The sequence below is a fragment of the Dermochelys coriacea genome, chromosome 4 (assembly GCF_009764565.3).
Source record: "Dermochelys coriacea isolate rDerCor1 chromosome 4, rDerCor1.pri.v4, whole genome shotgun sequence".
Taxonomy (NCBI): domain Eukaryota; kingdom Metazoa; phylum Chordata; order Testudines; family Dermochelyidae; genus Dermochelys; species Dermochelys coriacea.
The window spans coordinates 122,762,532-122,777,565 of NC_050071.1; the positions used below are offsets into that span (position 1 = coordinate 122,762,532).

The following is a 15,034-nucleotide window of genomic DNA, read 5'->3' on the forward strand; positions in this document are numbered from 1 at the left end:
GAGAGATGCTTCAGGCAGCAAGTGATTTAAAAAGTGATGGTCAATAAACTAGTATCTCAAAATTATGCTTTGAAGCCAAGGATAATTCCATGTGCTTGCATCACTTCTCCATTCGTAAATCTGATATACTCTGCTAAATTTCACTACTAGGGAACTTTCTATTAGTTCAATCTTAATTGGAAGCCTGATTCAGTCACATGACCCTTTTAAAATCCAGCCTCAATATTAAAAGTTTAGTAAACAGAACCAATCTGATTTGTGTAAAATTAGCATATGGGTACAATTCTGCAAATACCCATGCATGCTAATAATTTTACTTATGTGAGTAGCTCCATTTATTTCGGTATGACTATACACTTGTGTAAAGCTACTCGTGAATATTCTGAGCCTTTAATACTCAATTTCAAGTCCAGCAAGTCTCTTTTATAACACCATATTGAAGATGTACAGCTATTTATATGAGCATATAAATTACCCAAATATTCTCACCTACTAATTCTAAGAAGCAAAAAAAGAATTAACAAAATAAGTTGCATGTTGTTGTAGTGAGTGCTCTTAACGGACCAGCTATAAAAACAAAATGCCAGACATACAGAGTATTGTTTGATAATCTCTATACTGCATAAAAGATTATCCAGAATGTCCTTGATGGAAAAAAAATCCATACTATCACATTTCTTATAACTAGTGAACCAGAAAATTAAATTACATTCGCTTAACAGTAACTGATCTTCCTAGTATTACACTTTATGGGTTACATATTTACTGCTTTTTCCTCAGCTAATATCTAAATAAATCCAAATAGCAAATGGTAAAACCTTTAAAATGCTTGAATAAGTGGGCAGAAAGATAAGTTACAAATCCACTGACAACTACCGTGAGTGAAGAAGTGAGATTTATTGTTTATGAAGACTAATGATGAAAATAAAAACAGACGCATCTAGTACTCTAGATTTGAATGGGTTTATGAAACTACAGCCAGTTCTCCAAAAACTTTTATTCTTTTAAAATCTTATTTTTTTTATAGTTAACCATATAAACCAATTGGAAGGTGATGTTGGAACATATTACAAATAAATAAGATTTCATAAAGTTATAGATCACTTTTTGAATGGCTATTCTCTCAGAAAACATAATAAACAGACACAGATCATATCTGTCAACAAGTTTAGGGGAAAATCCATTTAAATGAATGGAAAAGCACACAAGAACCTACGCAATGGGCAAGGTACATGTAGTGGTGACATTGGAATTGAATAGAGACTGGGAATGGACGAGTCATTACACAAAGTAAAACTATTTCCCCATGTTATTTCTCCCCCCCCCCACTGTTCCTCAGATATTCTTGTTAACTGCTGGAAATAGCCTACCTTGCTTGTCACCATGAAAGGTTTTCCTCCTTTCCCCCCCCCCCCCCGCTGCTGGTGATGGCTTATCTTAAGTGATCACTCTCCTTAGCATGTGTATGATAAACCCATTGTTTCATGTTCTCTGTGTGTGTATATCAATCTCCCCTCTGTATTTTCCACCAAATGCATCCGATGAAGTGAGCTGTAGCTCATGAAAGCTTATGCTCAAATAAATTTGTTAGTCTCTAAGGTGCCACAAGTACTCCTTTTCTTTTTGCGAATACAGACTAACACGGCTGCTACTCTGACACCTTTCCTGTGGCCTCCATTGCAGAGCAGTTAGTGTGATCAGGGCTCGAATCATTTTGTGTTCCGAGAGATGGCTCTTATCTGTAAATATACATTGTTGGGATAATTCCATCGGGGTCTGCCTCCAGTTGTGTGTTCTTCGCCATGGATAAATTGACAAGTTCACAGATTTTAAGACCAGAAGGGACCACTAGATCGAGTCTGACCTCCTGTATAACACAGCAGGCCATCAAATTTTACCCCATTAACTGCTGTAGTGAGCCCAACTTGTGTTGGCTAATGCAGATCTTCCATAAAGGCATCCCATCTTGATTTAGACTGCAACTACTTCCCCTGGTTGTTTGTTCCAGTGATTAATCACCCACACTGTTAAAAAATTGTGCCTTACTTCTTGCTGTGTTAAACATTGGACTGCATCCCAACAAAATAATGAATGTACTGCTCTCCAAACTTATTTCAACCATCACCATTCAGCAGCCATTATCATTTCATTCTTGCATGCACAATCCTACTTGTGAAGGGCAGTCACATCCCCATAATAGCCTCTATGTCAGGGATCTAGGGTTAACAGCAGTGCTGCTGCATTGCTAATCAGTGTCCCACATACAATATTTTACAAATAATGTACACAGGAAATGTTCTAAATCTAGTACTCTGAGGTTTTCCACCATCCACCTGCATTCATCACTGATGCATAACTGGGCTACACGTATTCCTGCCTGGATCAGTTAGGCAGGGTGAAGTCATAATCCCACAGCAGCCTCTCTGTCAGGTCTGTGGCCAGTGGTGCAGAGAACATTTCAAGCAAAGTTAATCTCTCTTCCCTTAAATCATGCTACAATCATTAATCTGGAGCGCAGTAACACAGATAAAAGTGAGCAGCTGGAAAAGCAGCACGCTCCCTGTGCCAGTACTAAAGTAATAAACTGTTACCTGCAGTGCAGATGGCAAGACTGTGCTTTTGGGGAATTTCAAACCCACTCAGATCTTTTTTAATGGCCAACTTCTGTTTTTGACTATCTTGAGAATGTTGAAGTGGTAATTCCTTTAATCCTCCTAGCCAGATGTAGCCGGCATGGGGATGGGATTGGAAGATTGGGGATCAGTGATGGTTACAGGGCACAGTGATGGTTACGGGGCACAATGATCAAGTAATGTTAGAGGTAGAGTAGACCAAGGGCAGAACAGGGGACATAGAGGGATGGTGAAAGCCTGCAGAAGACAGAAAGACCAGTCACACATTTTAGAATCTGGAAGCTCACAAAGGGATGAGGTTGAAGAGAAGGAAGGGTGCCGGAAAGCTGGGAAAAAGTTTTTAAGCAGCATTTTGGGCCATATTGCCACAGTCAAAAGTAGAAGCTTGTATCTCTAACAGCAACACACAGTAGCTATGTTAATTCACCCACCTCATTTTATAGAAGCTATAACTGTGCCAGGCACTTCATGGAAGAGACAGAAAGACACAGACCCCCACCTCACTGTGCTTACATTAAGGCCCAATCCTGCAGTGAGCTCTGTGTGGGTGGACCCTTGTGTCTGCAGAGAGCCACACTGGTTCTGGTGAGACTCTGTGTGGAAAGAGGCTGTGGGGAGCTTACTGCAGGGCTGGGGGCTTAATTTTAGATGTTCCAAAATGAGCGGGAGAAACAAACCCAGCCAAACCCATATGTTTCTGAAAGGGTACTAAACACAGTTTGCCCTTGGTTATAGCTGAACTTGCACTGGGTTCAGTCGCAATCATTTGCTGACATAAATTTTCAGTAATCAGCAATTTTGCTACTGTAGAAAAAGCCATAGAGCCTTCCAGGAAGACAAAATCGCAATTTCTAAAGTGAAAAACCAGCAGAAAAAAAAAGAAATACACGCTGTCCTACTAACCCCACCCCCAAATTCTCTCCTCCCAAACCCCTCTTTTTACACCTTTTTTATATATTACAGAGAAGCAAAAAAAGGTCATGAGCTATGACAATTTGGGAATCTGTCTGTACAATTTATGAATTCTGTGTGAGATTATGAATTCTGGGTATCTTGACCTAGCTGCAAACTCCATTTTGAAGCTGCAGCCTTTTGCCTTCTCTATGGTCTGTTTGCCTCTCTGTTGGGTTGAAATTCTAAAGGCTGGTGACAAAAGAACAACAAAAGGTAACTGACTTAAAATGTTTGCCCACTGAAATGAAATAGCTCTGAACAATAGACAGGCTCCCAACTGCAGAATTAGTCTAGCAGGGGAGAGGTTGCCTTGGCCACAAGGTCACTTGGCAGAGGTTTTTGATCAGATGGGAAAGTTGGCAAGAACATCTCCTGACAAAGAGGGTTAAGAATTATAGAGAGGAGCTGACCTATCTGAGGTGTTTGGCCATTTTGTCTCTGGTTGTGGAGGAGAGAGAAACAACCCAGCATGTAGGGGTTGCATGAGGCAGGAGACCCCCAAGCACAGGGTGAGCTAGTGAGGGGTTTAGGATGTTACATTCTATATGCTCTGAGCTCTCCTGTGATTCATAGATACTAAGGTCAGAAGGGACCATTCTGATCATCTAGTCCGACCTCCTGCACAGCGCAGGCCACAGAATCTCACCTTCTACCTTGCCATAAACTAGCAGTGGCCTGGCACATCTAGTAGTATGTCACAGTTGGAAAGCCAGTGTTTGCCTTTCGACAGGTTTCAGAGTAGCAGCCGTGTTAGTCTGTATTCACAAAAAGAAAAGGAGTACTTGTTTACACAAGTAAGTAAACAAGAAATAATGTGTTACACTTGTGAAACATGTCTCTATGTTAAATGCTTCACAATCAACACAGAGTAAAACTGTAACCCAGGAGCTGCACACCTTTGGGGTGGAGTTCTGAGAGAAGCGTGTGTAAGTATGGGAGAGTATGAAGGGTCACCATTGTGCCCACAGGTTAGGCAGTTGGACGGCACGTTCCAGTTCTCAGAAGGGAATGCCGGATAGAAAGTCTGCAGCCCGACAGTGTACCTAGGGCCCCCAGGATGGTGGCAATTTCTGAACTCTGTTCAGACCCTGGCAGCTTAAAGCATTCAGGGATCCAGAAGTTTGGATTCTCCCCCTAGCAATCTGGTTGGTGACCAGAAAGGAGGCACTTGACTAGATCTATGTCACAAGCCCAGTTATTTTTTTTGAACTATCTCCATTTACAGAATGCAGCAAAGCAATACACACCCAGTGCTAGTAACAGGCAGATACTTATGCTACTCCAAACATTAAGGCATGACTGAGGCTCTGAAGCAGTTACCCCCTCTGGTGGCTGCATTATGTTACTGAATGAGAAAGATGAATAACTTGGGAGGAAAGAATGAAAAGCCTGCAATGTGCAGAATGTGTTTTTTTAAAAAATACTACACAGTAATTTGTATGCACTAAATGTTGTGTAAATGGTAGACAAGAAAAGAGATTAAAAAAATAGGTCTGGATTTTTTTTTTTATTTTTTTAAAATGGGTGCCTAAAGTTAGGCTCCTAGGGAGAGGTATTCAAAAGCCATGTGCCCCCAGATCGTGAGGTGTTCATGGACTACAGGGATGGGGGGGGTCTATAGGAGTTTGTTAGACAGACAGACAGAGTAGTCCATTCAATGACTTTCAATGGGACTTGTGCTCCAAGAGCCCTTAGGTGTTTTTGAAAACCCAACCCCTGATAAAAACATCAGGGTCTACATTACCAGGAAACCAAACCTCAGCCAAGCAACCCAATCGATTTGTAGTTTTCAAAACCAGAAGGGACTATTATGTATCTAGTCTGACCTTCTTAACACAGGCCATAGAATTTCACCCTGTAATTTCTGCAATTTCTCCCCGCACACCAGTCCTTAATAGGTTCCTAAATATGTACAAGTATTTAGGATCCTAAATTTAGGCACTTGTTTTTGAAAATCTTGGCATTAGCCCCTTCTATTCCAGTAGCAAAATTCAAGAACAGAATGTAAAATTGCTTCATCACTTTCCTTATGGGTCTGCTTCTGATCTTACTTCCGACAGTCTTACATCAGTGTAACTCCACTGAATTCCATGGAGGATTTACAGAAATGAGATCAGAATCAGGCCTTGGGTGTGCATTCTTATAGCTTATCTATTCTTATAGCTTATCTATTAAACATACTGAAGTTTTAAGTAACCTGCATATTAGGGGTGAAACTTGCCCCATTCTCATCTCCACTCAAAATGGAAACTACAGCATGCAAGAACTTCCCTTAAGTAGTCTTTTGCCTTCTAAGGAGCATATTGTGGCATATAACTATTGCCCTGAGTAGGAGGTGATGTACCACCCTAAGGGGAGTCAGGAAAGGTGTATGCCTCAGGGAGGATTTTCTCCTTATAAAGCCTGGTATGCGGGGACTGCACCATATGCACCCGCATCACTGAGAATACTACAGCCTGTCTGCTCTGCAAGCTGGTATAGAAAGGCCAGGTCACATCCTCCCCTCTCCCTTTGGGGCTTCATGTGCTTCTGGGAAGCAGTTCATCCAGTCCCCTGACTACCCGGGCTGCATTTGTAACAGACCTTTGTGCTAGCTCTGCAAGATGTGTGTGGGCAGGCAGTGGGGAGGATCAGTTCTTGTGAACCCTCATCTCCCATCCTCACACATCCAAATAAAGATTACTTATGTGACATGATTTATTCAATTTACAACATTTGGGAGGGTTAGGAATAAATTTACCCTTGTTGGTAGCTGGGATGCACATTACAACCCCCGGCAGCAGTGGGGCAGCTTAATCTCCTAGGGACGGTCAGCATTCACCTTCCTTTGTGGTTTCCACAACTGGAAAGCAGTTTTAATTTTTGGTTGAAGCTCCAAAGAAACCCATATTCCAGAGGCTGCTCAGCAGATGTACTGAATCTGCTACCCTGGCCATACCTATTCTCTGTGTAGAACCAACAGCTTCCAGGCCCTCTAGCAGACTTAGATGTGCTGGTGCCTTACTCTACTACGACCCCCATCCCAGCAGCTTTTCTGCGACTGTGGGTTATGCTGTCAGAAAATGAATGAATGCATGGCTGATTAAATCATCTTATTGTTTCCTTGTGCTCCTTGTTACAGGGTGGCTGGCCGGCCATTTTAGCAGGAGATGGGTCCAGCACCACCTGTGACATAGCCCACTCTCCTCCCTAGGTGGGGAGAATGAGGAGGGTCCGGTGACCACTAGCCCTGGGATAGATAAGGCAGAGGCTTGGAAAGAGACTGCAGAGGTGAGATGGCTCCTGCGGGGAACTCTGGGACACTGGGAAGCTGCTGCTTTGAGAGCAGGAAGACTGACCCTCAAGGAGGAAGGGCTGTGTCCAGCTGAAAACTAGGTGAGGTCTTAAATTTTCAGTTATTTTGTGTTTGAAGGATGTTGCTGCCTATCCAGAAAGAACTGAATTAGGGGAATATAAAGGAACCAGCTGGAAGAAGCCAGCCTGAATCTAATCACAGCCTCTGGGGAGAGGGCTGTGGGATCACCTGACCAGGGGAAAGGGTTTGGGCCTGAAGGGCCAACAGAAATGGTATAAAAATTCATAAATCAGACACTCCGGGAGGGTACTTGTATTTTATACCTCTGGACTGTGGGGTTTTTTTTGGAGGAGCCCTGAAAGAAGGAGAAATCGAGGCAGGTGCCTCAGAGCCCCAAGGAGAAATTTGGGAGGCAGCCAACCCCATTACACTCTCCCATTTGTCTGTCTGTATCCACCTGTTGTCTCATTTTATATTTAAGCTTTTTGGGGCAGGGACTGTCTTTTTGTTCTGTGTTTGTACAGCACCTAGCACAATGGGGTCCTAGTCCATCACTCTGGCTCCTAGAAACTGCCATAATACAAATGATAAATAATAAAAAATAACTTATACCTATTAGCCTGAGAGAGGGGGGTTAGGGAAAGCAAACTGAAAGAGTGGTTAGAATACCCACAATTATTTTAAATTAGCAGATGTCCTAACCAAGGTGGGGACTGTCTAATGACATTTACACAGCATGTTGTGTGCTATTTCTTTCTTATAATGTACTGCATGGCCTTCCAGTCTAAATGTACTGTATGCATTTTATCTCAAAGTACTGGTTACTGCCCATACACTTGAAAATAAACTGTGTAATGAAAAAAATGTCTATGGGGCACAGGATTTTAGAATACAAATATTTATAAAATAATCTACTGTTTCAGCAGTGATGCACACGCATATTATGGACACACACACACACACACGCCAGATTAAATGCTTTCTGTGTTTGTGGATCTGTACTTAAACTATTCTGCAGTTCAAATATAAATTTCAGTGTCATTACTCCATCTTTGCATAAATGCGAAGCTGAATTACTCAGTTTATTTAGACACATACAACAATGCCACCTGCTGGATGGTAGCTTGTGGTACATACGCAATAATGCATTACATTTCAAAAATCAAGTGAAATCATTAGAAAAATGTCTTGTGGAAAGAAAGAAGGAAAACAAGAAAGTTCAAAATAACTGTCTGACTTCACACCGGTGTCGTTATTAGGGGGAAATCTACCTGAATTTCCCATTGTATTTCTTCTCCCTGCAACCTGTATTTCTTCAAATGGCCTGCCTTATGGGACTTTCCTGGAGGGCAATGATGCCTGGAGAGAGGTCTATTAATGAAGCTGTGAGTACTGGAAAACAGGATGGGAGAAAATGGAATTGTTCATCCATAGCTGCTTAAAATTTCAGATTTTTTTGTCTTAAAAGTTAGCTTGGTTTTCCCAATTTTGGGGCTGTGGCCTCATTCTCTCAAGTAACTTAAAATGAAATATTATTGGTGGTGGGATATTTGCCTGCTTTGTTTTGGACTGATGTGCTGGTGTTTCTCATCTTTATTCTCTTGTTTTTAATGTGTCTGACTCTCACTTCATTTTATATGGTTAGTTTTGTCCTTGCTTCAGGGCTGGATTAACTCTCCTGTGGGCCCAGGGCTATTAGATTTTGTGGGCCCCTGTATACAAATCTTTTTTCCTAATTTTAAAACAAAATGATCACAATTATGGCATCGAGGCTATTAATGCTATCCTAAACTTGCCTTTTAATTAACAAACCCATTCTGTGGTTACATTTGCGTCTTAAAACATGGAGAATATAGTTAAGTTAATTCAAAATAGCCTACTTCTTACCTTATAACAGCTGTTATATTAGTTTCTTTCTGGGAGGGAATTTGGGTGCAGGAGTGGGCTCCAGGCTGGGGCACAGTATTGGTGTGCAGGAGAGGGTGAGGGGTGCGGGCTCTGGGAGGGAGTTTGGGTGCAGGAGGGGATTCTGAGGTGCAGGCTCCGGCTGGGAGGCGCTTACCACAGGTGGCTCTGGGCCAGCAGTGCAGCAGGGCTCAGGGAGGCAGCCTGCCTGTCCATAGCCCCACACTGCCCCTGGAAGCAGCTGGCTGCTGGCATGTCTCTGTGTGCCCCTGGGGCGAGGGGGACATGGTGTTTCTGTGAGCTGCCCACGCCTGCAAGCACCATCTCTTCAGCTCCCATTGGCCAGTTCCTGGCCAATGGGAGCTGCAGGGACATGCTGGGGGCAGCGCATGAACTCCCCCTCCCCCAGGGCTGCAGAGATGTGCCAGCAGCCAGCCGCTTCTGGGAGCAACGTGTGGCCATCGCATGCAGGCATCCTGCCTGAGCCCTGCTGCGCTGCTGGACTTTTAGCAGCCTGGAGAGCACAATCGATGGGCAGAGGCTCCAGGATTGACCAGTGAATTGAAATCGATGGGTTGGTGACCACTGAATTGTATATAATTATGAATTTATTTTTGCGTGGCCCCCTTAGCCCGAGGTTCTGGGCTGCAGCCCCTAAAGTCCCTGCATTAATCCTGCCCTGCCTTGCTTTGATTGGAGTTAAAATGCCACTGCCAACAGTGGTCTGAGACTAGGTAGTCACTTATTTCACACTGAAATAAACATTTTCATATCTAAATGTTATTATGGATAGTCTCTCTAAGGTCTGAAACCTAGATTTCAGCATTACTCTAGTCCTCCTCCACCAAAGCTGCCTGCTGTTGCTTCTGAGTGCTCAGTCAACATGACTGTGTCCACCAATGTGTGTGTTCCTAGTTCTCCCCCCTCAACAGCCTGATGAGCTGAAAAGTGTCTACCACTGAGCCATTAACTTGTATCTGCTTCAAGCCCAGGAGTGTGCCTTGCTGAATATACATGCTTGGGCTTGTTTTGATTAATTTTATAGATTCATAGATACTAAGGTCAGAAGGGACCATTCTGATCATCTAGTCCGACCTCCTGCACAGCGCAGGCCACAGAATCTCACCCACCCACTCCTACGAAAAATCTCACCTATGTCTGAGCTACTGAAGTCCTTAAATCATGGTTAAAAGACTTCAAGGAGCAGAGAAGCCTCCCTCAAGTCACCCATGCCCCATGCTACAGAGGAAGGCAAAAAACCTCCAGGGCCTCTCCAATCTGCCCTGGAGGAAAATTCCTTCCCGACCCCAAATATGGCAATCAGCTAAACCCTGAGCATATGGGCAAGATTCACCAGCCAGAAACTACAGAAAATTCTTTCCTGGGTAACTCAGATCCCATCCATCTAATATCCCATCTCAGGGGATTAGTCCTATTTACCCTGAATATTTAAAGATCAATTACTTACCAAAATCCCATTATCCCATCATACCATCTCCTCCATAAACTTATTGAGTAGAATCTTAAAACCAGATAGATCTTTTGCCCCCACTGCTTCCCTTGGAAGGCTATTCCAAAACTTCACTCCTCTGATGGTTAAAAACCTTAGTCTGATTTCAGTCTAAGCTTCCTGGTGGCCAGTTTATACCCATTTGTTCTTGTGTCCACATTGGTGCTGAGCTGAAATAATTCCTCTCCCTCTCCTGTATTTATCCCTCTGATATATTTATAGAGAGCAATCATATCTCCCCTCAACCTTCTTTTAGTTAGGCTAAACAAGCCAAGCTCCTTAAGTCTCCTTTCATAAGACAAGTTTTCCATTCCTCGGATCATCCTAGTAGCCCTTCTCTGTACCTGCTCCAGTTTGAATTCATCCTTTTTAAACATGGGAGACCAGAACTGCACATAGTATTCTAGGTGAGGTCTCACCAGTGCCTTGTATAATGTTACTAAAACCTCCTTAGCCCTACTGGAAATGCCTCTCCTGATGCATCCCAAAAATCACATTAGCTTTTTTCACAGCCATATCACATTGGCAGCTCATAGTCATCCTATGATCAACCAATACTCCAAGGTCCTTCTCCTCTTCCGTTACTTCTAATTGATGCGTCCCCAGTTTATAACTAAAATTCTTGTTATTAATCCCTAAATGCATAACCTTACACTTCTCACTATTAAATTTCATCCTATTACTATTACTCCAGTTTACAAGGTCATCCAGATCCTCCTGTATAATATCCCGATCCTTCTCTGAATTGGCAATACCTCCCAGCTTTGTATCATCTGCAAACTTTATTAGCACACGCCCACTTTTTGTGCTGAGGTCAGTAATAAAAAGATTAAATAAGATTGGTCCCAAAACCGATCACTGAGGAACTCCACTGGTAACCTCCCTCCAACCTGACAGTTCGCCTTTCAGTAGGACCCGTTGCAGTCTCCCCTTTAACCAATTCCTTATCCACCTTTTGATGTTCATATTGATCCCCATCTTCTCCAATTTAACTAATAATTCCCCATGTGGCATGGTATCAAATGCCTTACTGAAATCTAGGTAAATTAGATCCACTGCATTTCCTTTATCTAAAAAATCTGTTACTTTTTCAAAAAAGGAGATTAGGTTGGTTTGGCATGATCTACCATTTGTAAAACCATGTTGTATTTTGTCCCATTTACCATTGACTTCAATGTCCTTAACTAATTTCTCCTTCAAAATTTTTTCCAGGAAAAAAATTGCTGTGGAAAACCCACATTCTACTTCAGTAGAGCAAGCGGATGAGAAAAATATCAGAAGAGCAAAGGAAGGTATCCAAAAAAGTAGGTGAGCTGGTGGCTAAAAGCTGTGTTAAATTGTATGTGCAACACTAGTTGTGGATTTTTTGGTATTTAAATGTAACTTTAGGGGTTAATCATGCCTTTCCCTATTAATTCCATACTTGTGTAAAGTGACATAGCAGATTGCCATAATGGGCCAATTGTTTTCTTTAATCTAGGCCACTAAAGGAAGGAAAAGCACGAAAATAATGTGAATGGTGTTTTGCTGTAGCCTGGTGAATCTGGCATCCATCCATCTGCTCAATGGAAGCTTCAGCATGCAGATCTGATTTTTCTCATCTTCTGTCCCTAACGATCCAGAAATATTCATCCCTTCAGATTTGCCATCCCTAAGAATAGGTTTTTTGATATATGGGCCAACATGGTCTTTCATTACTGCAAGTCTCTTTCTAGCTGTTGTAAACAATGATTAAGTCTTTCAGGAAATACAAGGAGCCCACAATTTTTCTGGTAGTCATCCGCACTTAACTCGGATTACATCAGCCTTGGCTCAGTTTCCGCAAGATGTTCTTTTTGTGTGATGTTGTGTGATAGGGTGTACTGACTCTCTGGACTATATGGAAAGAATCTATTTGGCCAACAGTCCCCTGCATCAAGCTGATGTTTGGAAGAAAACTTTACCACCTTACCTTCTGATCTAGGGGAGTTTATCCAGGAATCACAGAGGCTAAACAAGATGGTGAATTTGACTGGGGGGCTTGGTTAACCCTATATATTGGCTAACTGTAGACTTGCTCACCTTGGGGGCTCAGAAACCAGCAAGACAGTTAACAAGTAAGGATTCTTGCCCAGAGAGCTGGGGAAGATAATTTGCGATTACATGTGACTATTTGTTTCGTTCATTGTAACTACTGCTGGGTAAGTACAGAGTATATTATTTATTATTAATTATTTTTATTATTAGAACACTTGGATGTTCACAGAGTATGAATGGTGCTATGTACAAAAAAACCTGCTTCTGTAGAAGCTAGAGAATGGAAAAGCAATGGTGGGTATTAAAATAGAGAATACTAATACTGAAGGGTCTTCAGTTTATATTTTGTAAATAACAAAATATCTTTACAGTAAGTACTTGCCTCAACATGGAACAGACTTAGCACTTTTGCACCATTTATTTATAAATAGCAATATAAGTATAGTGATTTTCTTCATTCAAATGTTATTGACTTACCCATTATCCAAACCATTCTGCCCAAGTTTCTTTCCTATGTCACCCACCATCACCCCTGGCATAGGAAGCAGCGTTTTTGTATCTCGAATCTATGTGCAAATTAAATGAAACATTATTTTAGTCCTGAGAAAACTAAAGCTCTTGGTGGAATCCTTTCAAACAGTGAAAAGTACTCCCAATCTATTTTGTTATTAGCATTTAAAAAAAAAAACAACCTCACTATTTTTCCAAATACAGGTAAATAGAATCCAGTCTTGGATATAGTTTCTGCTTAACACGCTCTTTCATCCAGGATACTATAAATTCAGTAATGAAAGCGACTTGGAAATTTTTCACTTTTTTTTGATAACATGCCACTAATTACCCTATCATGCTCCAAATGTGCATCTATATAGAAGAATCTTCCAATCACAATTAGCATGAAAACCTTCTTTTGGTCTATGTGGACAGGAACAGAAATCAACAAAACTGATTAAATTTATGTACTAATTGTGTCCTGCCTTTCCCAGGGATATACGACTGTTTCATCTGGTCAGCAACCCAGTTCATTTAAATATGTGTAGCTTTGCCACTGCTTCTGCAAGTTTTCTGCTGAAAATGGCTCCAATCCTGCAAACTGATCTCTGTGGTTGGAACCCTGCTTCCATGCAGATTGGCTTGTAGGATCAGAACAAATACTGGTACCCGAAAGAGAGGGCTGGAAAAATTGGCTCACCCATTTCACTTTCCCAGGAGAACGTGATCAATTTCTGCAAAGTCCATGCTTTCATTTAAAAATAAAATTTGATAGCCCTTAAGATTACACAGGTAACTCTCCAAATGTGCCCAGCATGTGAACTAATGCAGAGCTCATAGGATTAGGCCATTCATTTGCATTTATTTTGTTTTTGCAAACAACCTTCTTTATACATTAGGATTTTTATGTTTACTGATTTTTAAAAAAATTTCTTCATGTTTAATGCCCAGAAGTTCCTTTACATTGACTTTTCTATGACTAAGCCCCAGGAGGTCTCCCTCTCCCCACCACAAGTATCATCTCTCCCTGGTTTAGGCTTGCCCTTCTCTCTTCCCTGTGTTGTGGTCATACAAGGACCAAAGGGCTCTACCAACTACAGCAGGCTTGCACTACAAGATGACATCCATGACCAGCCAGTAGGGAAGGTCATCCCATTGTGGATGTTGCAAGACAATGTTTTCTAAAAATATCTGTGACATATTTGTGAAACGACTGTTTTCGATCAGGCCATGTTTACAGTCACCTAGTGCTTACATTCCAAATGCAAGGGTAACCCACTGGTCAGCGTGTGCTAGGTAACCCTTTCTGTGCCCAAATCACAGACAATGTGAGTCTGTTACAGCCCCTGATTCTTTAGCGCGAGCTATAGAAAACTCGCTCTCTGAGCTTTTAGGTCCCTGATTCAATCCCACTGTCGTCCAAGATGACATAAGCAGCTGGAATTTCAGCAGTTTGTAGCATCCTGCATACACATTTCAGTTTATAGATTCATAGATACTAAGGTCAGAAGGGACCATTCTGATCATCTAGTCCGACCGCCTGCACAGCGCAGGCCACAGAATCTCACCTTCTACCTTGCCATAAACTAGCAGTGGCCTGGCACATCTAGTAGTATGTCACAGTTGGAAAGCCAGTGTTTGCCTTTCGACAGGTTTCAGAGTAGCAGCCGTGTTAGTCTGTATTCACAAAAAGAAAAGGAGTACTTGTGGCACCTTAGAGACTAACAAATTTATTAGAGCATAAGCTTAAGTGAGCTGTAGCTCACGAAAGCTTATGCTCTAATAAATTTGTTAATCTCTAAGGTGCCACAAGTACTCCTTTTCTGTTTGCCTTTCGTTTCACTTGCAATACATGCTGCCACTTGAAATGTCACAAGTCTCTCCATAAATTCAATTTTTTGCTTCATACATGTAATGTTCAAAAAACAATTGAAAAAAGCTATCCCCACTTCATTCATCCCAGAAATCTGATATTTCAAAAAATGATGCTAGAATTACCATGTTTTTGGCCTCTTTGGGAGATCCACAGAAGTTAATGCAGATGCAGTGTGCAAGTGATGAGGATCCTCATTAGAAAACAGGATCTGATCTAATGTTCACTGAAAACAATGGAAGTGTTTCTACTGTTTGGCTTTGGACATTACATCCAACATATGCCCTCACTTATTCTCATTGTATTTATTATTATATATCTGTCCAGTTTGTGTTAGGCACTTTCTAAACACTTAG

The 15,034-nt window shown here is 41.8% G+C and overlaps 1 protein-coding gene across 5 annotated transcripts in view; it reads right to left on the reverse strand.

Moving 5' to 3' along the window:
- ACOX3 (acyl-CoA oxidase 3, pristanoyl) overlaps positions 1-15,034 on the reverse strand; it is a 62,063-nt gene that overhangs the window by 27,827 nt on the left and 19,202 nt on the right. For all 5 annotated transcript variants that reach the window (XR_006280563.1, XR_006280564.1, XM_038399104.2 and 2 more), the window contains one exon: positions 12,791-12,879. Coding sequence is in view for 3 of the 5 variants with exons in the window: in XM_038399104.2 (XP_038255032.1) it covers positions 12,791-12,879 (89 nt within the window). In the remaining 2 variants the exon portion in view is untranslated. The remainder of the gene's footprint in view (positions 1-12,790; positions 12,880-15,034) is intronic.